General features: G+C 42.0%; 3 protein-coding genes across 5 annotated transcripts in view; 2 read left to right on the top strand and 1 right to left on the bottom strand.

Annotated features, from left to right (window-relative positions):
- The first annotated feature begins 429 nt into the window (after positions 1 to 429).
- Positions 430 to 10,917, top strand: uap1l1 (UDP-N-acetylglucosamine pyrophosphorylase 1, like 1). The gene is made up of 9 exons (XM_044175546.1): positions 430 to 1,431; positions 4,714 to 4,918; positions 6,253 to 6,428; positions 6,570 to 6,742; positions 7,334 to 7,527; positions 9,289 to 9,429; positions 9,530 to 9,715; positions 10,198 to 10,264; positions 10,538 to 10,917. Exons 1-9 carry the CDS (start codon positions 1,152 to 1,154, stop codon positions 10,637 to 10,639), a joined length of 1,524 nt encoding a protein of 507 aa, XP_044031481.1. The 5' UTR covers positions 430 to 1,151; the 3' UTR covers positions 10,640 to 10,917.
- A 489-nt stretch (positions 10,918 to 11,406) lies between these two features.
- Positions 11,407 to 19,561, top strand: zdhhc12b (zinc finger DHHC-type palmitoyltransferase 12b). Of its 2 annotated transcripts, XM_044175547.1 has the most exons (5): positions 11,409 to 11,965; positions 12,284 to 12,423; positions 15,601 to 15,693; positions 17,267 to 17,433; positions 17,530 to 19,561. In XM_044175547.1, the coding sequence occupies exons 1-5, from the start codon at positions 11,848 to 11,850 to the stop codon at positions 17,843 to 17,845; spliced, it is 834 nt and encodes a 277-aa protein (XP_044031482.1). In that variant the 5' UTR covers positions 11,409 to 11,847; the 3' UTR covers positions 17,846 to 19,561. The 2 variants fall into 2 exon arrangements, with proteins under 2 accessions (XP_044031484.1, XP_044031482.1); XM_044175549.1 differs by lacking the exon at positions 15,601 to 15,693 and having other exon boundaries at positions 11,407 to 11,965.
- The window catches only part of pkn3 (protein kinase N3), a 36,456-nt gene continuing 34,463 nt past the window's right edge, over positions 19,558 to 21,550 (bottom strand). For both annotated transcript variants that reach the window (XM_044175545.1, XM_044175544.1), the window contains exon 22: positions 19,558 to 20,469. In XM_044175545.1, coding sequence (XP_044031480.1) covers positions 20,269 to 20,469 — 201 coding nt within the window. In that variant the 3' untranslated portion in view covers positions 19,558 to 20,268. The remainder of the gene's footprint in view (positions 20,470 to 21,550) is intronic.

The following is a 21,550-nucleotide window of genomic DNA, read 5'->3' as shown; positions in this document are numbered from 1 at the left end:
ATTACAATATTTGCCTCTGAAATGCAGTGGAGTAGAAGTATAAAGTAGCATATGATGGGAATACTCAAGTTAAGTACAAGTACCTCAAAATTGTACTTAAGTACAGTACTTGAGTACTTGGTTACTTTCCACCACTGCTGCTAGTCTGTTACTGAGGTCAACAGAATAATATGGAATATTAACATAATATTTAAATGTATAACTGATAGAAACGTCTTCCCAGAGAGGTGTTACATTCCACCCCTGCTGAAATGAATTGGGGTAAAACAAATTTGAAAAAAATGCTATTGATTATATTTTAATTGTAATTAAATTAACATTTAATATTGCTAGCAACAGTAAATGTTAGTGTGCAACTTGCAGACGGTCCCTGGGCAGCTTAGCCAATTGGCTCAAAACTGCAAGGAACCACAGATGAAGAAATGTGCTCGGACATCTAACGGAAAACACCATGTCACTACAGACGTACCGTCTGTAAAGTTACAGGAGTGCTTTATTTAGCTTTCACAGTGTCTCGCTTACTGCTGACACGTTTATTAAATCACAACGTCAAGAGATAGGACCGGCTGAAGGCTGGACAGACAGGAACGCTGATAAACCTCTCAGCAGTAAGCCAGACAGTTTCTTCTTGTAGGCTGTAACCTAATGGGTGGACACTAATTTGCCTAATCTTCAAGGGCCTTTAGTCTTCAAGGGCCTTTAGTCTTCAAGGGTCTTCAGCAAGGGCTGAAGGAACCTTTTAGTTCCTTGAAAAGTAGTTCCTGGGCCTTAAAGGTCCGCGTACTTTGGGTGGAAACGCGGCTTTTGTGCAGCAGTCGACTGGTTTTAACGTCAGGTCCAGTCAGCTGAGGAAAGATGCTGACTGCACAGCTTTTCTCTTGAACTTGTTGCTGACTCAGAGGAAGCAGTCCAAACGTCGGCTTTCTGAAAGCTATTTCGGACGTGTTCGGCCGCTTCTGTAAACCGGAAACAGCATAAAGACTTCTCTCATTGGCTGCAGCAGTATATCCTGTTATATTTGAGTCTTTCAGCACAGGATCCTTGTTTGGATCCGAGAGCTGCAGTCACGAGTCGGTGACACGCAGTCACACTCACACGCAGCCCGCCTGATCTCAGTTCCTGCTCCACGGTTTGCTTTGTCCCCCCACACGATGCTTTCCTTGCAGCAAGTGGAGCAGGGCTTGGAGAGCGCCGGGCAGGCTCACGTCCTGCAGTTCTGGCCGGAGCTGTGTGAGGAGGAGAGGGACACTTTCCTCACGGAGCTGTCCCAGCTGGATCTGAAGGGACTGAAGGATCACTGTGAAGGGGCTGCGAGGGCTGCAGCGTCCCCGTCCGCCAGCCTGGATCGACACATCGAGCCAGTCCCTGCCGAGTCCATCGGCAGCGCGAGGAAAAGTGCCAGGAAGTCTCTGGCAGACTGGGAACAGGAAGGTGAGTCTGGAGGAATTCTGGTCACCTGTAAGGGTTAGTGAGAGGAAGATGGCGTTGGTTACTGAGTAACAACATGGAGTTTGTGTTTTTTTGTTTCCCTCCGTGTTGGTCTTATCAGTAATGCGCCTATAGATGTAACATATTTAGCTGCAGTATCCCCATAAAGCACTTAAATGAACCTTCATCAGTCACTGCACTACTTTAAGTGGTGGAAAGTAACAAAGTGCTGTACTAAAGTACAGTTTTTAGGTACTTGTAATTGAGCAGTTTATACTACTTTATACTTCTCCTTCACTACATTTCAGAGGGAAGTGTTGGTTTTCCTCCACTTGGATAGTGATAGTGACTTGAGGTCAAACTATCCAATATTTCACAAAAAAGCAAAGATTAGAGAAAAGTCTGAAAACAGATTTGTGCTGCAGAACTTCTTTCCTGCTCCTCTTTATCTGGAAAGAGCCACTGGAGTAGTTAAAATAGCTCCACCACAACCACCATCAGTAAAATGTTGCACATTGATGCATCAGTATTAAAAAACAAATAATGTCATGTAATAATCATTTACAGGGGCCATTTATTTCTGCAGAACAAGTACTTTTACTTTTGATACTACAAGTACATTTAGCTGAAAACACTTCTGAACTTGTACTTAAGTAGGATTTTGAATGAAGGACTTTTACCTGTTGTACCTGAGGTTTTTTGTTTGTGTTTTACATGGTGGTACTTTTACTTAAGTAAAATATCTCAGTACTTCTTGCTCCACTGACTACTTCAAATTACTGCTGACCATTTCCCAAACTATACCAAAGTGTTAGTACAGGCTTGTTGCTACTTGAAACTGGCTTGAGAGAAATCCATCCATCCTGAAAATCCATCACATTATATCTGCTTTTATTGCTCTCAACATTATGTTAACTCTGTATAGCAACACGGTGCAATCCGTGTTTACAGTTGCAATATCACATAATGGAAATTTCTGCAACAAAAGCAAACATAATGTTCCCTATGATGGACTATTGTTATCTTCTTGCTTTATCTTTCTTTTTTTGACAGTTTTTTATTAAGCTTTTTTAAACACAAAAATCTCCCTCAATACAGAAAACACACAGTTGCCACAAGAACTAAATATTCAATTTAGATCCGAAGTACAACATCAGTATGGTGTACATATATGTACAGAGCACGTGACATAGTTGAAGAAAGAAGTGCACACTCACATGAATATGATGAGAAAGTATAAATGTGAATCGCTCAGTCCCATCACAGTTTGTAGTGATGCTAATTTCCATTATTGCAATCTATCAGCGCTTTGACCAGTCCATGTAAAGGCCCTGCACACCTACACAGCTGTTTTCAAGGTTAAAATATGGGGGCGGGGCTATGCTGGGAATTACATGAGGTCACCAAACTCTGTGTACTAATATGGATGATTAAGGTCTAATGCTGCGTTCACATCATATTGTTCAAACCGTAAATACAAGCAGCTGATGGGGGAAAAACTGCTCACGCCAGCCGACTTAATTTCTGACACCGACATCCGTCTCCCACTTGGTGAAAAGAACTATACAATTCTCAACAAAGTGTTGGCTGCAATTGCACCACTGCTGGCAGTTATATCAAAATAAAATCCGATATTAACACTAATACAATTGATTCAGCTAATTTAAAGGAACTACCGTATTTCCTCAATTAAAAGTCTCATATAATGGCCGGGGGCGTGGTTGCCACAAACAAATAAAGGCAGATCCCAAATACAGGCCGATATGGCGAACTTGTTAGCAAACAAGTACCTATACACCGCACAGACATTCACTCTGGATCCAGCAGCGTTTTCTTACTCAGATTCACCCAGTGTTGGCAGTAGGGGGGCAATTAGCTCACCTCCTAGCCCTTGCTCTTAACCGCTGCGGTTTGACTTAGGGAAAATTAATAAATTACTGTTTGAATGACACAAAACCAATGTTTTTTTTCAATATCTTCGTACTGTGGGTTCATCACTACGAGCGATGAACTCACAGAGAATAAAGAGAAGTTGACTGTTACTAATAACTTAAACAGGAGAGAGAGAGAGAGAGAGAGAGAACACTGAGGTGGTTTTGGCATTTTTGTTTTTTAATAATCAAGCACCAAATGTGGTGACTTTCTGATTCAGTCTCAAACAGCAAGGTTGAGTTCAGCACACCCCTGACTGACTTAAATTGTTTATCTGAGCAGACCGCAGTGAAATCAAAGTTGCAGTGTATTGGAGCAAGGGAGGAGAAGTTTTGAGTCTAGCATAGTGAAATGAATGGCTTCCCGGAAAGCTGTTAAAATCTTAAACACTGTCGTATGCTTTGGAAAATGAAAAAATGGACAGTATCTGCACACTCCCAAAACTTAATTGGACTGAAAAGGCCATGTTTTTACCTTATCAGGCAAATGGCCAACAGGAGGTATATAAAGGCACAAAACTGATTACATCCTGCAGACGTCATGGTCAACAGACCCAACAAAGAACATACAACATTTTTTGCAATGCAACCTTCAAGATACATCATCAAGAATCAAAATTTTGTAGACCCCGCTGACTAGAAACAATGACAAATGGAGGGAAAATCCCCTCCAAAAAAGTAGGAAATTGAACTGCAGTTACAGGATGACCAGCCACATCACACTACTGGACAGTATTAAGACTCCTCCAATGTGCATTTGGACATTTGGATTCCACTCCACACTGCTTTTAAAAAATGGTCAGCAGAAAGATGAAGTAGCAAATTGGCTAAAACAGTGGTTTCCAACCTGGGGCTCAAGGTAAATTTAAGGGGTCACTAACAAAAAGGTAAAGAAGAAGAAAAAACATTTCTGCTACAAAAGTTTTTTTCTGACTTTTCTCAAATCATTGCTTTTTCTTCTGAAATACTAGAGAGATGTATCTCTTCATAACTAAAAACTATTCAAATGAAATAATCTGAGAAGGGAAACGCCAGGCTCATATGTGACCTGTTACGAGGGGTTGTGAGTTGGGTAACGAGCCCAAAAGGTTGGGAACCACTGATCTAAAACATTCAAAATCATGTGTAATCTCCTTTTTTATACTAGTGAACTACCACAGCATTATGAAACCAGTAAAAAGTTCAAGGTTAAATGCCAGCTTGTAAAGTTTTATGAAAGTTTTAACAGTGTGACTAAAGGTGTAGTTTGCTCTGTTGGCCAGTTGTTGTAAAGTTTAAAGGCCTTGATTGCAAATCAGTAAAGTTCACTTGCACGCATCCTGCTGCTGCTCACGCTACCACTCTATTTCAACAGGGCTGCTGCAAATCTCAGAGAATCGAGTTGGAGTCCTACTCTTGGCCGGCGGTCAGGGGACCCGTCTTGGGGTTCAGTATCCCAAAGGGATGTATAACGTTGGACTACCAAGCGGCAAAACATTGTATCAAATCCAGGCAGAGCGCATTCACAAAATCCAGGAGCTGGCAGACAGAAAGCATGGCTCAAAATGCACCGTTCCATGGTAAGATTATGTGATGCATCTTCCTCCACTACTCTGATAACATGTAGGGCCTACTGTAGGCTTATGCTGACATGAGGCATGAACTCCCAAATGTTTGACTACAATACACTATCATTTAATTTACAGCTTATAAAGTCGTTATAGTGAACTTGTTAGCAAACAGTTGCTTATTTACACACCCAGCTGACACAGAGCAACATTACCATTCATCTGATGTCGTGTTTATGCTCAGTAGGAAAATGTAAATCCAATATTCACTCTCCATTCAACTCTCCTTTTAGGTAAAAAAAAATCTGGCTCTTTAACATCAGCTGCTAAATCTGCCCTACAAAGCCAGAATGCAGTAACTACATATTTTGTCAACGTTAAGTTGAGACCAGAACCCGACTCGTTGGCATTTGTTGTAACATATAAAGTTTTTTATGGCATAGACTTCTATAATTTCAAAGAAAACGGCTAAAAACCAAACCAGATAGTTAAAGCAAGGGAGCCAAGTTTCGTTGAAGCTTGCTAGCAGATAGCCACTGCTAGCATTTACTTTTTTACCCCCTAGCTGTTTCTTGTAACTGAAATATATCAATTCTGATGAACTAACGTTGTGGCTATTTAGTTTGTTATCCCACATAAATCAGGTAGTGGCTAAATACTGTCATAAAGAATAAACTGTTTCACTAGTCATGCTAAAATGTAGGCTGACTAGCCTAGCTTACGGTTTCTAGTGGAATTCACGATTTGGTGTGGTTAAGCTACTTTTAAATGTATTAAATTGTAAATTAATAAATGATGGTGATTTCAAGGTCATTATTAACAAATGGTAGATGAAAAGCTGATACTGTGTTTCCCTCACATTCCATTTCTCAAAACCCGCCTTTCTGGAGTTGCTGACAGAAATGCTCCACTGTGTTCACCAGCTAGTCGCTAACGTTAGCTGTCTGCTGTTTGGTGCTGGGCAGGAAGCGCACAGCCGGTTTATCAGAGCTTTTTGCTGCTGCTGGAAACAAGGTGATGAGAGCAGTGAGACTGTAAGCCAGAAAACCAAAACACTGAGCTGATGCTATAAAGGTCTGTGGAGCTGAGGGGAACTGCAGAGGGGTGATAGTTATTTGTGGGTTTGTCACTACGAGTGACCCCTGTCACATACAAGCAGTCATGTGATCCATTGTTAATACAAAAATATTGATTCTAGCCGCTTTAAGGAATGTTAAGTGATACAAACATGATTGTTTTTGGCTCTGTGATTAGGCTCAGAGAAGTTTATAAGATAAATAATGTCACCAACATTATAGAGGGTAAATCTAACATTTTAAACCTCTCGGACTATTGCAACTCTTCAGGTACATAATGACCAGTGAGTTCACTCTGGCTCCCACTGAGAAGTTCTTCAAGGAGAACGGCTACTTTGGTCTGGAGCCATCAAACATCGTTATGTTTGAGCAAAGGATGATTCCAGCAGTGACCTTTGATGGAAAGGTCATCCTGCAGGCTAAAGGGAAGCTAGCCATGGCCCCAGGTCGGTGCACATCAGCTCCTTCAGAAGATCCAGACACAAATATCTGTGAAATCACTTTGTTTTCACCTCTTGCCACTGATGTGTGCTCAGGATAGTTTGAGGTAATGAACCATGTTTCAAAACCTCTTCATCCTCTGTCAGATGGGAATGGTGGTCTGTACCAGGCATTGGTGGACCACAAGGTGCTGGAGGACATGAAGAAAAGGGGAGTGGAGTACCTGCATGTGTACTGTGTGGACAACATCCTGGTCAAGATGGCCGACCCCGTATTTATTGGGTTCTGTGTGAGCAAAGGGGCTGACTGTGGAGCCAAGGTAGAGTAATATCATACAGTAGATATAAAAGAGTCCATTGAGGGAATAGCTCAACATTTTGGGAAATATGCCTATTTGCTTTCTTTCTGAGAGTTAGATGAGAAGATTAATATCTCATGTCATGTGACATGGACAAGGAAGTTTTTCCTTGCTACTGTCGCCAAGTGCTTGCTCATGGTGGCATTTGTTGGGTCTCTGTAATTAATAATATAAAGAGTACGGTCTAGACCTGCTCTATAGGAAAAGTGCAATGAGAAAACGTCTGTTGTGAATTGGCACTATATAAATGAAATTGAATTGAATGTGCAGTAAATACAGAGCTGGGGGAGGCATCCTTTTTACATTGTGTACAGATTAAACAAAACAGGATACAATGTGTTAATTAGTTTTATTTTTTGGGCGTACTAGTTGATTTGACTGAGGAAAATAAAGCACTATAACAGATACAGGACTTTTCAAAGTAGGCTTACTATTTAATCTTTTCTGTACCAATACATCTCACAAGGGAAGAATGAAATGAATCCGGGGGGAGAAAAAGCCCAAATTGTGACTCCTGTTTCCATCTGGCCTTTCTCCTCTATCATGTGACAGGTGGTGGAGAAGGCGTACCCTGCAGAGCCAGTGGGTGTGGTGTGCAGGGTTCGAGGCGTCTCCCAGGTGGTGGAGTACAGCGAGATCCAACCAGAGACAGCTGAGCTCCGAGGACCTGGAGGGGAGTTGGTGTACAATGCTGGAAACATCTGCAACCACTTCTTTACCAGGGCTTTCCTGCAGGACGTAGCAGAGTAAGAGCCTTTACTGCCACATATGTGCTGGTAGGATCCCTGCGACGGCACAGCAGGGGAGTGAAAAACACTACAGACTAGAGGATGAGAGACAGTTCACGGAAGTATATAGACGACATGGTTGGTGATAATTTTCTTATAAGTACGGTGGAAATTAGCTAGAAAGGATTCTGTTCAAGTGTGCCAAATATAGAGGCTTATTTAATGCCATGGGCCTTTTTAATATTAAGCAAATCACCAGGCTTTAAAACCTTAGCTAATGAAAAATGTCAAAAATCAGGTTAGGAGTGGTCCTGAACACTGAAAACTACTTTAGATTCATCTGACTCTGAAATTCTCTCTGCCATGCTGACTTAAAAAAGTTGGATAAGTCTGGTGACATTCTATATTTTTTAATATTGTCAACAAATCCCATGAAAACCCAACAATGAATGTATCCTAACAAGTGTTGTGTGAACACAGCCTGATGGATCTTCTTCCTCTGAGCGATAGAAAACACATCAGCGAGCCACTCTGTTGCCCTGGCTGACATGTTCCTTCATCACCATGAACACACACACTGTAGTTTATTCTGACTCAGTCCCACACACACCGTCCTGCTGCCCCAAACACTCACTACAGCACCACATGTGGATTCATCCGCCGCTGAAAATAGTCCCCAACAGATGCACTATTTCCTCCTCTTTTAGTAAGGTTGGTAAAAACTAGTGTTATAGGGAATCATTTAGCTGTTTTAATAAATAGCAGTGCTTGCCCCTCCCTCATTACCACCACTGAGGGGCCCTTGAGTAAGGCCCTTTACCCCAACTGCTCCAGTGGAGCTGCTCAGAGGCCAGCGGATCAGACTGTGGTTGTACTGGACAGCTTCCAGGTGTGAAATTGTAACTGTGTGAATGTGATCAGGACGTTCCTGAGACTGAGAGGGTTTGCTCTCCCCCGAATAAATAAAGGTGAAAAAAATAAATAAAATAAAAGTTTTCAAAAATGTCCGCCTCAAGGAGAAACCAGTGTGCTTATGGTTAGGTGCCACAGACGGGGTAATATCATTGTTTGTTTTGGTTTTACATGGGATTGGTGCTCACTTTGAGTTGTGCTCGGGGGATTCAGACTGCCGTAAGGTGAGAGCGAGCGGCTTTGATGATTATAAGCGAGAGAAGCCCTGTGGCCGGCTCAAATGTAGTTACACAGTTGCTCTTGCAGGCTTATAACATGTTACACTCACATTTCTGTCCTCACTCGCACACAAACCTAACTCTGCTCTCTGTGCCCGCTCTCAACTGTTGACTTTCAGACTTAATAATGTCCTAATTTGTTTAGTTCTTACTCAATTATTTTGTTGTTTCCTTTCATACAGATTGTCATTGGGGTTATTAAGGGGGAATATACAAAACAGTAGACTATTAATGGAGACTCGTGGCAACTTCAGCACTAAATTCTGCCAGATGGTGTGAAATGGTCCTATCTGTCTGGCCAGACTGGCATACATTTTTTTTGTGGATATTCAGGTCCCCAGCAGATGACTATTAAAGGTTTTGGTGACTCCAGGACTTACCCTGTAGCACCACCACTGGACCGAAGTTTGCACTTTATTACCACTTTGGTCCCTAGTAAGTTCTCCAAAACTAATACACACAAATGAATGGCCAGATCTCCGTGACACAGCTGTGGAAATTGATGGTCCCCAGTGATAAACCCTATACATAACCTTCCTCTGCATGTTGTTAGGTCCTGCATTTCATAATATTTTTTTCATCTTAACAGGAAATTTGAAGGCCAACTTCAACAACATGTTGCAATCAAGAAAGTGCCCTTTGTGGACACATGTGGCAATCAAGTCAAACCCACCGAACCCAATGGCATAAAGATGGAGAAATTTGTTTTTGATGTCTTTCCATTCTCAAGGTATTGTTGATTTATTGTATTTGTGTCTTCAGCTATCGGCATCTGTTGTTTTACTATAAAATTACAGCTAATTAAAACATTTACTATCTGTCTTTGGAAGGAACTTTGTTGTGTTTGAGGTTGTGAGGGAGGATGAGTTTTCCCCCCTGAAAAATGCGGACGGAGCCGCCACAGACAGCCCGATCACGGCCAGAAACTCTCTGCTGGCTCAACACTGCCGCTGGGCCGCGGCTGCAGGAGCCACGCTGTCGGATGAACATGGGAATACCCTTTCTCCCACAGCCAGGTCAGTGGAAAATGTTCCTATATGCCCCCTGCAGCTACAGAGAATGTCAGAGTTTGAACCCTAACCCTGGTCAAAATGTAACAAAAAGGTCCTCCACGTGGGTTGGGACATTTTGACTTGTCTTAGCAGGGAAAGCACAGGTGGAACCAATAACATTAATGGTGGCCAAATGTCCACTGTGAGAAAGTCAAGTCAATTTTATTATATAGCCCAAAATCTGACATTTGCTTCAAAGGCTTTACAATCTGCACAGCATACGCCAACCTCTGTCCTTAGATGCTAATAGAAAGATCTATTCTAAAGGTTCATTTCATCCAAATTATATTTCATCACATTACATTAAAAGCATAGTTCAGCATTTTGTCTGCATGCTAAATTGCTAAATTTTCATTGTGCATATGGGCTTGTTGTATTAAGGTAGACTGGAAAAAATCAGAATCTATCCTTGAAATCTAAAAATGTGTGTGTGTTTTTTCCCATAGTATATCAGCAGGGGACAGTCCTCCAGCACTCTGTGAGATTTCACCACGGGTCTCCTACTTTGGAGAGGTGAGGACATGAACAAATAAAAACATTAAGGATATTGGAAAAGAGTTTCACTTTACACAGACCAAAGAGCCAAAGCTAGTTGTTGGGTTACATTGTAAAACTGGTGAAACCTACAGAGCAGTTACAGGTTGCTCCTTGAATAAAACGTGTTTTCACTTTTCTCAGCTTGCATTTAAAATCGTTTGTAAGAAATACACTGTCGTCATCTTCCTTTTCTTATCTTGAGAATGATCCCTCGACTAAACGTAACCTCCATCTCGCTTGCTCTGCCAGGGCCTGGAGCAGCTGCTGAAAGGGAGGACACTGCCGACTCTCTTCATTCTGGATGAGAAAAGGGCCGAAGAGCTGCAGGCTCGGTCGCATCTCTCATATTAACAGAGGATTTTGTGATGGCGGCAGAGATTCCAGTACAGTGGAGTACAGAATAGAGATGGCAACCCTGGGTGGATTTTCAGCCCAAGAATGCACAATTGTTTAAAAGAATATTTGAACTGTATGTGAAGAAAATCATATCAGACTGCCATTTCATGCCTCTCATGTCTCTTTGTTGAGGGAGAGCCACACATCATGTGATGTGATCACTTGAAGACAAATAAGGGACTGGCAATGAGTTTATATAAACTTTTTGTTTATTAAAATATCAAAATCCCTCAGCTGGTGTCCTCTCCCTTTCTTTTTAGTAAATTCATTCTACTCTATTACCTATTTAACTTTAAAGGTTCAAGAGTTCATTTTCAACTGTTTCAGGATACGTATGAGAATATTTTAGGATATTTTTGAAAGAAATTACGTGAACTGGGTGCTGATTTAGTCGTTTTGAGGAATATTTCCTTCCGAACAGTAAGTCATGGTAAAGCTCCAGAGCAAAGCCCAGCTTTGGAGCTGTGAAGCACGCATTCAGGCTCGTCATCATCGACGTTAGCTTTCTGGCATTCTTATAATACATCCATGATTGTTACAGATAAACTAATGCTATTATCTGTCGCTCTGGAAAAGCTGTGTATGTTATCCGCAACGGACATTCCTCCACTCTCCCCAGTTAAGCTGCTTTAGGGCCATTAGGACACCAACACATCCCGCAGGTATAGGCGCTCGCTTGCGCATAATGTCCCTCCCGGCCACCATATCCCGAACTGTCTCGTGACCGACGCTGGCCAATCACAGCTGAGACTAAAGGGACGACAACAAAAAAAAACAAAGGCTTTAAAACGAAGCGGACGGCTTGTTTTCGGTTATAACTGGAATCTTAGTCAGTGTAGTTATTAAATCCTGTATAATAAGTCATTTAAATTCAATGAATCTGTTTTTCGACTTGTATTTAATTTAATGTTTCAATGTCAAACGACGTGAACACCGCAGGCTAGCAAGAGTACCGCTAGCGCAGACTGTAGCAATATCACCGTTAATTCTCTGACGACATTAACGTTAGCTAACTAGTTTACTGACAGGACGCTTTTTGAGGTTTCGGGAACATTAGTGGTTTATTTTTGCGCGTTGGATATAATTTTGGCATTAGCTAGTAGCTAACTTTACACACTGATTTGCCTGTCGCTGACAGTCCCGTCCTCTGAAGATGGCGATGGATGCTCTACCATGCTAGGACCATGTTCAAAAATGTTTTTGGCTCAGGGTTTCTGGTAAGAACAGCTCATGTGATTCTGACATGGGTCATAACGTTGATACTCTTCCTCCATGATACAGGTAAGCCTGTCACACCTGTACATGATAGCACAGTATAGCACTACACTGTGTGGAACGTTAGCTGTAGGCTCAAATCATATAATATGTGGAATGACAAGCTAATACTTGATGTGTAATGGTAATTCCATATATACTGATGTTAGCAGAGGAAGAAAGCTACGCTCCAGATTGGCATGTACACTGAGTAGCTATGATGTATGAAATGAACTTGCCTGGGTAGGAGCCAGCCGTTGGGGTCCCGGCTGTGCCTGGGACCTCTCAGCAGGACTTGACTGTGTATTATTGAGTTAAAACAGTCTCCTGTGTGTTTGGTTGAAGAGCTGAGGAAGCAGGAGGAGACAGGCCAGCTCGTCCAGCCTGTGCTCTTCGTCTTGCTGGTGCTGGTGTCGGTTTTGCTCTATTTCGCTGTTTCTCTGATGGACCCGGGCTTCATCTTGTCTGATGACAGCGATTTACAGGTGATTAATGATCCTAATGTTTATTTCTGTCATTACGCACATCACAAATCCTTGTCAAAATGGTTGGTATCAAGAGTGAAAGAAGCAGCTATAATGGTTTGACTGGGATTGGAGCCCACTTGATTACATGTGTAAAGGCAGTTGAATAGATGTCGCTGGTTGAAAAAGGCAGATAATGTCTGGGACACTTGTTTTGGGATAACTGTGTGTGTAAGGAAGTGTAAAAATTATATTAACCATTGCAACCATTTCTCTTAACCAAACGAAGAGTATAATCTTTTATTTGTTGTCTTTGGCCATTTTCTCTAAAAGGACTGGCTCCCTGACCGCTTTAAGCTACTGCCTCCTCGTGGCGTTGCAGATGTGTTGTGTTGCAGTGCAGGTGTTGCATGCATTTGATGCACTCCTGTTTTGCAGTCAGTACACCTGTATGCCAGGGGAGGGACTTATGGAATATGAGGAGTAATGTGTTGGATAATGGAATTCACAATATCTTGGAGAATGGAGTGTAATGTTTGGGTATGTAATATGCCAGTTATTCAAAGATTGAACTGTTACCACACCACACACCAGTTCTGATAAACCACCCAGGAGTGTGTGTGCGGGCCGACCTGTGGGCCACGCAGACTGCAAGCATTTGGACGCTTGTTTCTTATTTGACAAGAAGCAAAACTCTTGATTTTCTTTAAAACAATGAACTGTGGTTGTCACTATATGCTGCTGCTCTGTTGAGGTATAGAAATCTACTTTCAGAAACATTTGATGTAGCTTATGACCTTCAGTGAAGACGAGCTTCACGTGACTCCAGTTGTTGCTATTTTGCTAAAAGCTGATTGGCTTGAAACAGACTGACGTATTGAAATTCCTTTAACACCTTAGGCTCAGGGAAGTCTGTGGATGATCCTGGCTAAGTTTTGGGACATTTTGGAAAAATGTGACATTTTTAGACCAGTGGGGCAAAGATGCAGATGACTTGACAGATTAAAATGATGAAAGAATTTTGACTCTAAGCCCAGCCGTTTTCGAGATAAATGTGAAAATGTAAACTTGATTATTACAGCGCCACCTTGAGGTCACTGGGTGTCATTATATGTGCCTGAGTAGTGGGTGGACTTTGTTCCTAGGTCTTCAGCAGAGAAGAAAAAGACAATTTGATGGGGTCACATCAGGCATCCTTCAGTTTAATATGACGTCAACGAGCACTTCAAAGCACAGCGCATGCGCGTAGGACTCGAACACGTGGGGATTTGAACCCTGGCCCTTTGAGTCCCCAGACCACAGGGGAGACATGGTTTCCCCACAGTGACATCACATGTGCAAAACTGGACTATTTTTGTCTGTTTCAATTTAAAACGCTTGCAACAGTCCAAATGTTGGTTATAACATTCTGAACAAAACCACTCGTTCTTCTGGTTTCGGCTGTATTGTCAAATACTTTGGTGAAGTTTGATCAAACATTTGGCGAAATAGAAAATGTCGTGCATATAGTACTAATTACAGTAAGACACTGAATGTCACTGGACTCACCGTCTGACATATAACACCATTTGAAACGTGATATCTAGTAGGGCTGGGTTTAAAAAATCAATTTTCCGATTCAAATTTGAATTAACCGATATCGATTCATAAAATCAGATCTGTTAATATGTGCCTTTTCCCATGGATGCGTGAAGCTTTATCGCCGATAGGGCTTGTGTCCAGATAGCCTAGCAGGGTTTTTCTGGCAGAGAAGTGCTGGAGTGAAGGGTGGGTTTTGTTTCTATGACAGGCTGATTGACATTAGCTAGGTAGCTAAAAAACACCCAGGTCAGGCAAATTTGGTATTGTTACTAAAATATCCCTAATCGAATCGGAAGTTGAATCGAATCGGAACCTTGTGAATCGGAATCGAATCGATTCGGGAAATACCCAGCTCTAATATCTAGTCTCTAAATCTAGAAATTTAGACTTGTTGCAATCGATGGAGTCACGACCCTAGATCGTGCAAACGAATTTCGTACAAATCCGTGCAGCCGATTATGAGATATTAACCTTTTGAGTTTGTGGCACCCCCTAGAGGTGAAGCGCAGTGCGCTTTAATATGTAAGCTTAGTGAAAACTGATATCGCAACGCGTTCATAAGTTATTGCACATTTTGGAAAATTACCAATTTTGATAAAAAACATTGATTGGCTTATATAATTGAAATGGATTGACATTGAAATTTCTTTAACAACTTAAGATCAGCAAAGTCCACAGATGATCCTGCCTAGGTTTTGAAACGATGAGATGTCGAAAATAGGATTTTGAGAAAAAGTAGAAAAATTTGACATTTTTAGAACAGAAGACCAGTGGAGCAAAGATGCAGATGAATTGAGATTAAAATGTTAAAGAATTTTGACGCTAAGCGAAAACGTCAACCTGCTTGGTACAGCGCCACCTTGAGGTCAATGAGTGTCATTATATGTGCCTGAGTAGTGGGTGGACTTTGCAACCCACTGCCAACTTTGTTCAGACTGCAGGCAAATCAGATTCGGTTCTCAAATCAGACCTTTAAGACAGACTGTCCGCACTGTGATTTGCAATCAGATCTGGTTGCTGTGGTAACGACGTAGGTGTCAGTAACTAGGTCCACTGGTGAGAAACGGAGATCCATCATCTCGCCCTCCAAACAATCGCATTGTCAAGTCGCAGTGCAGGACTAGCAGCAGCGGGGATTCTGCTCGGCCGCTCTGACGCACTTCCGTCACTCTGGGTTTGATGTCGTCGTTGAGTGTCGCGTTGCGAGTGACGCAACAGACTCACTGAAATCCGTTTTGAGCGGCCGGACTGAGACGCGTCTGCAGAAATCCGATTGGAATCGCATTTCAAACCACCTCCGAATGTGGCTTGGATTTATTTTTTAATTTACAAACATTGCATTTCATGTGGTTTTTGGCTGTCCAGGCTTTCTAAAATCAATCTGGATATGCCAAAAAACAGATTTGGCCTGGCAGTCTGAACAAGGCCTTGGTCTTTTAGTGGAGAAAAATAAGAAAGAATAGTGAGAACAAAAACAATAAGTAGATTGTGGGATGTTATTTTAAAATGGTTTGTGGGAATGTAAATGACAAACGAGCACGCTCAGCAGGTCATGATAAAAGCTTGAGCTGATGGGCCGTAGCCTCCCTGACATGTTTGTCTCGTGTGTTGTGCCAGTTCACGCTGGGAGTGACTGAGGAGCAGCAGGACATGATCCCACCCAGCACCAAATCTCTGCGACAGCGCCGCTGTGGCCACTGCCTGCTGCAGGTACGCTGCCATTTCAGGATGACAACTCTTTCACACAGATGAACACGGATAGAAAAAGGATTTCGGAAGCAAAGGCCTGTCAAAGTCTGTTGGTGTTTTTGTCACCACATGCGTTTTGAATTTCTTTTCGGTCACTTTCTCTGCTTGATTTCATGCTTCCAACATGCTGTATTTATGTATAGTGTGTATAGTTCATTCGTGACCTAGGAAACAGTAGTTTGACAAAAAAACTAAATAAATTAAACTCAAGGTCCACTTACTAGCCTTTTCCCAACCGCATCTCTCAGACGGCGGACAGCGTTTGCTCAGTTGTCTAGTACAGTATGGAACGCCAGTCATGTGTTTGAAGTGATAACAGAGGAAGGTCAGATGTAGTAGAGGACCTTGAGTTTTTGTAAAACTAGTTTCCTGCAGGACTGATTGATTGATTGATTGATTGATCGATTGATTGATTGTCTGTGGACTTGGTGTTTGTAGTTTATCATCTCTCTGTGGTGCCAGTGTAGCTCTCAGGCTGAAATGTAACACTTGAGGTTCTGCAGTACTTCTGGGATCCCTCAGTGGTATAGAATAACAGATGGTTGCCAAGAAGCTCAGTTCTACGTCACACACCCCTACACCCTCCAGTGAACACAAAACGTCACATGGTACAGGAGCAGGTCGGGCCTCTGTGTGCAGCAGTATACAGGGAGTGATTGTATGTCTCCTCTCCCCGTGTGTGTGTGTGTGTGTGTGTGTGTGCCCCCAGAACGAGGTACCTCCTCCTAGTTACCATCTGTATTCTAACAATTGTTAATGATTTCCCTCAGACAGGCAACTGTCCACATTATCTGCAGGCACTTTACTGCCACACAAGATTAGAACCTGGTTTTAATACACACTAACACTAGGCAGCAACCAAATCTAATCTAAGATGTGATGTTTTCTGATGCTGTGTAAGATTTATTTTCAATCATAAGCAGCTGTTTATGTACAGATCATATTTCAACCTGAACCTAAACGCTGGCCAGGGCTAGTTCAAATCAAGCCTGGCTGTTAACCAAGGTGTTAAAACAGCAGGGTTAAAGTTAAAGGAGCTGTGAGCGACATTCACTGCCACTAAATGTCGTACTAGAGCACCAGCATCTCAGACCAAAACAAACTGACATTATGACCCACCAGACTCCATTGAAAGTCATTTTACCTCTCAAATTGTAAGGCACACTTCATTCAAACTGGACAGAAGCAAAATAAAACTCACCAAAACCATCTGTGTTAGTCTTTCCACTGTTCCAGCAATCACCAACGCTGGTTTGGTTGAAATGAATCCTTAATTCACCGATAGATTCTGGCTCCACGCCTCAACCGGCAGCCACGAAACGGGCTGCAACGTAATCCTTGGGGACACATGCGCCCGTCAGAGTAGCCCACGTCCACTAAAACTGCAACATGACAACATTATGGAAAGGATCCCTGTAGAGATAGACCTTTTTATTAAACCGTAAGATCCTTTTTGTTTAACCAGAAACAACCATTATATCGCTCTCAAATTTTCATTTGTTTCTCTAAATACAATGACCTTTATTCCAAGCAGCAGCCAATGAGATCAAAGCACTGCCAGACGTGTCGGCACTGTGTCCGGCGTTACGACCATCACTGCCCCTGGATTGAGAACTGTGTCGGTGAGAGGAACCACCGCTGGTTTGTGCTTTACCTGGCCGTCCAGCTGCTGGTGCTGCTGTGGGGGCTGCACATTGCCTGGTGAGTAACCTCCTGTCACCAATCATCTCTGCTGGCAGATTTACGCTGCAGCTGCGAAAACTCCACGGATTGCTTGTTTCCTGCTTGTTTCCTCAGGACGGGTTTCAGTTATGCGCCCACCTGGCAGCTGTGGCTGCGTTCCAACGGCGTGCTGCTGGCCGTGGCCGTGCTGGTGGCTCTGCTCTTGCTGATTGTGCTGCTCCTGCTCGGCTCCCACCTCTACCTGGTTTCTCTCAACACCACCACTTGGGAGTTCATGTCGCGCCACCGCATCTCCTACCTAAAACACTGCGGCGCCGACGAAAACCCCTTCGACCGCGGCACCTTCCACAACCTTTGGGGTTTCTTCTGCGTGTGGGGCACGGTGGTGTGGGAACAGGTGTACTTCAGGGAGGGCAGCGACCAAGTCTAGGAACACACATGAAGTATTAACAGACTGAAAAGACTGGATTTTACTCATGACCAACCTTTCTGGATTTGACCACAAAGTTGGGAGATACACTATCCTTGTGTGCAGTTTACCTTCTTATAGAGGCACGTGTGTTGTTGTGCCATAGCTCTGCAACATTTCCCTTCCTGAACATCTCTACTCTGTGTTTCAGCACTGCAGTGGATTCCTTGCTTGTGTTGTCGTCGCAGTCCACATTTCCTGTTTTGTTATTTTTTTTCCTCCTCTCCCCGAGTGGTTGTCAACAGACTAAAAATTGTCTTGTGTGCCCCCAGAACGAGGTACCTCCTCCTAGTTACAGGTCACCAGCACTACAGCCCTTATTCTAACTACTGTTTACAAGTATATACGATTTCCCTAAGACAGGCAATTATCCTCACTGTCTGCAGGCACTTTACTGCCGATTTTAAGGCTCCGAGTGAAGCTAGTCATAAAGCCCTGTTGACTCAAGCTTGGTCTTTGTACCCACATCCCACTTGACCCTCCTCCACTGAATCATGTGGGCAGTAATTACATGTTGAAAAACTATGTTATTCTGTTCTTACCATGACACATGGTAACTTAATTAACTCTGAAGTTTACTTTTAATACATGTCAACTATTGCATAAACAATTGGTAAACAAACTGTACTTATATAGCGCCTTTCTAGTCTTTTTTAACTACTCACAGCGTTTCACACATCAGGTGCCAACTGCTCATCAGTTCAAAGTTCACACACACACTCACACCGAAGGCACAAGGACACGAGGCACAACCTCAGGTTCGGTGTCTCGAACCGGGATCGGACCGCCGCCCTTCGGATTGGTGGACGACCCGCTCTGCCACTAAGCCACAGTCGCCCCATCATTTGGTTAAACAATAAACTTGTTTTAGTAGCATGTGTAGACAGTCCAGATCTCTGGTTGGTATGTTTTCTCTGTTCACTCACTGGATCCCGATTAACAAGCTGGAGAATTTAAAAAAGAAATGGTACGTTTGTTGTTTTTAGCATAGAAAGTTTCATTCTGTTCTTGTTTCATGTGATAAATTGCTGTAACTGCATCTATTTATTCTGCACAGAGGTTCTACAGGGTCTACTTGCTTCAACAGCTTTTAGCTGGAAAAAAGCTGTTAGTTGAAATGAGACAATTGCGATTTTTTTGTTGTTGCAAATATTGAAATATGAATATTTTGAAATATAGTGTGAAAAATTGTACTGTATTGTTCCTAGCATTTAATCCAACCATGATGTACAGGATGCTTTGACTTTCAATGGACAGCATTTCAAGCCATTTTATATTGTATACAGTTTTTAAACTATTTTGAACCAGAAAATGTCTTTAGATTTTTGTATGACTGTTTTAATTGATTTTAATTCTGGAAGAAAACTGTGGTACAGTAGGTAAGAGCTTTGAGTGCAATACATTGCTTGGTTTTTCCATTTAAGCTTTTCCTTGTGCAAGCGTAACCTTGTAAGACAGCAATAAATGTGGTGTTGAATTTAATGTACATCAGTAGTGTTGGACAAAATGCATATTGCCTCCAGTTGGACGGAGTCATTGTCACTGAGAGCTTTGGTTCATATGAATTAACATTTAATTCATGTTGTGTACTTCTGAATTATATGCAATACTGTCATGCAATGTTTTTTTTACTACTTTGAAATAACTATACATGAATAAATAAATGTTTCAAGAAGAGTTTCCTGGTCATTAAAAGTCCAGCAATTTATTCATTAATATTTTCCTTCATGTAGTTTACACTTTACATATTGGCTGGTTTGTTGTATATAAGTATAATCTTCATGACAGTATTATTTTTTTAAATCCAAATCCAGTTGAATTGACTGAGAAATATCTATGAAAGAACTTAAAATAACAATTTTCAGTATATTACATCCCAAAACAATACAAGAGGTTAACAACAGATGGACATAAGGTTATACTAAACAGCAAAAGGTACGTTCACTACTTTGGCCTTGAGTCAATTCTCTTCATTAAGATCACAAAAATTTACAATTTAGTACTTTGGATTGAGAGGGCAGTGCTGATGTTTGGAACATCACTGGTACAATGTCCTTTTGTAAAAAGAAAATTTCACAAGCAAAACCTCATCACTGCACTGGTGACATTTCTACAGAGTGGAAATAGTAAATGTCCAGCCTTTTGATCTTATTGCTTGATGACAAACAGTCAGCATGAAACAGTTCAAAATCTATTTGGCAGACAACAAATGTTAAAAAGAGATTATGTGCACTTGGAAATGTGGAACTGTGGAAGTGAAAAAGGCAGGACTGTAGTTTCTCAGCTTCTGTTGACTCATAAGAGCTTTACGGCAAATAAAAGTACGTATAAACAGGAGCTGCCTTTCACAATGATGTGGCAGCACTGAGGGCGAATCTCTTCGGTCAGCTCATGAAAGAGAAGTCAAAGTCAGCAAAGATGTCTTGCTGCTCGGCCGTGAGGATGCAGGTTGTTCGCGGGAGGGTGAGGACTGGCTTGAGGCGAGTGAACTCCTCATCGAAGTTACTGACGTCCTTCGGTGCCTTGATGACCGGCAGGAAGGGAGGCTTCACCTTTTTGGCCAGGAGAGCGTCCCAGTCCATTCCCTGTTAACAGACAATGGGGATATGAACAGCAGGAATCACTGGGAGGTTACACAAAAAAAGATGATCCAGCACACACACGACAAAAACCTGCCATTATGATTTGGATTCAAAAAATGCAGTCAGTGCTGTGGATGTGCTGGTATACAATAAAAAGATATTTCCCCGCTTCACAATATATGAACATCATCTTTTTTGCAGCCGCCATTAATGTTATCAATTATGTGCTTTTCCTGTTATAACAAATAAAAATGTCTGCTGTGAAAAAGGTTTGTTCAGTGCATCACAGAGGAATAACAGCACATTTAAAATAGCAAGACAGAAGGCACACAAGTTCTCTCTGACTCTTTAACTGACACTTCAACCGCTTTCATCTCTTACACTTCAAATACTTTCAGTTATTACACATCGACTGACATGTCGACTGATCCGCCGTATCTACACAGGAGGCCTTTCAGCCATGCAACTGTCGGACCAGATACGCTTCTATTTTAATCAATCCAGCCGTCTACACAGAGCTCCGCTCACACGATACAAGGATCACTGAAGCTGCTGCCCAACACTTCAACTGACATCCTCTTTCAGTTTCTATACTTGAAGTGGAATGAATTTCTTTCAGTGCTTGAACTTCAACTGAATCTTCAACTCCCTTTAGCGCTTTCAGTTCAACTTCACTCAGCACTTACACTTAAATTGACACTTCAATATGTTTGTCAGTGCTCACCATTGGAACTTAAACTTCACCTTTTTTCAGTATTCTCATTTTAACTGACATTTCAACTTCTTTCATGTTTCAACTACAAATTTTTCGCAGCGAGGACATGAATATTTTCTGCAGAAAATGTTGCCTTTTTAGTATTTACTTGGAAAACAGTTTGTTACAGCAGTTCTGATAAGTGCTGTGGTTATGGAATTACATGCAGCAGGTTATTTAGTGCAGCTCCATGTAGACCTTCTCCTACAAATGAACATAAATGGCTTCTGCAGCATAACCCATCTGTTCTGCAGCCAAACAAAGTCCAATATTTTTCTCATTAAATTTTCCTCACTTCCTAACCAATCTTCTATCTTCAAATCTTGTCAG

The sequence above is a fragment of the Siniperca chuatsi genome, linkage group LG18 (assembly GCF_020085105.1).
Source record: "Siniperca chuatsi isolate FFG_IHB_CAS linkage group LG18, ASM2008510v1, whole genome shotgun sequence".
NCBI lineage: Eukaryota > Metazoa > Chordata > Actinopteri > Centrarchiformes > Sinipercidae > Siniperca > Siniperca chuatsi.
The sequence above is the reverse complement of the archived record's forward strand: the minus strand, read 5'-3'. Positions and strand labels throughout refer to the sequence as shown.

What these genes read in the sequence shown, in the direction of transcription:
- uap1l1 (XM_044175546.1), top strand. Translation starts at nt 1,152, where the DNA reads ATGCTTTCCTTGCAGCAAGTGGAGCAGGGCTTGGAGAGCGCCGGGCAG. An exon ending in TTCCTGCAGGACGTAGCAGA is followed by an intron (nt 7,528 to 9,288) that starts GTAAGAGCCTTT and finishes TCATCTTAACAG; the next exon opens with GAAATTTGAAGGCCAACTTC. An exon ending in GGGTCTCCTACTTTGGAGAG is followed by an intron (nt 10,265 to 10,537) that starts GTGAGGACATGA and finishes TTGCTCTGCCAG; the next exon opens with GGCCTGGAGCAGCTGCTGAA.
- zdhhc12b (XM_044175547.1), top strand. Translation starts at nt 11,848, where the DNA reads ATGCTCTACCATGCTAGGACCATGTTCAAAAATGTTTTTGGCTCAGGG. An exon ending in ACTCTTCCTCCATGATACAG is followed by an intron (nt 11,966 to 12,283) that starts GTAAGCCTGTCA and finishes GTTTGGTTGAAG; the next exon opens with AGCTGAGGAAGCAGGAGGAG. An exon ending in GTGGCCACTGCCTGCTGCAG is followed by an intron (nt 15,694 to 17,266) that starts GTACGCTGCCAT and finishes TATTCCAAGCAG; the next exon opens with CAGCCAATGAGATCAAAGCA.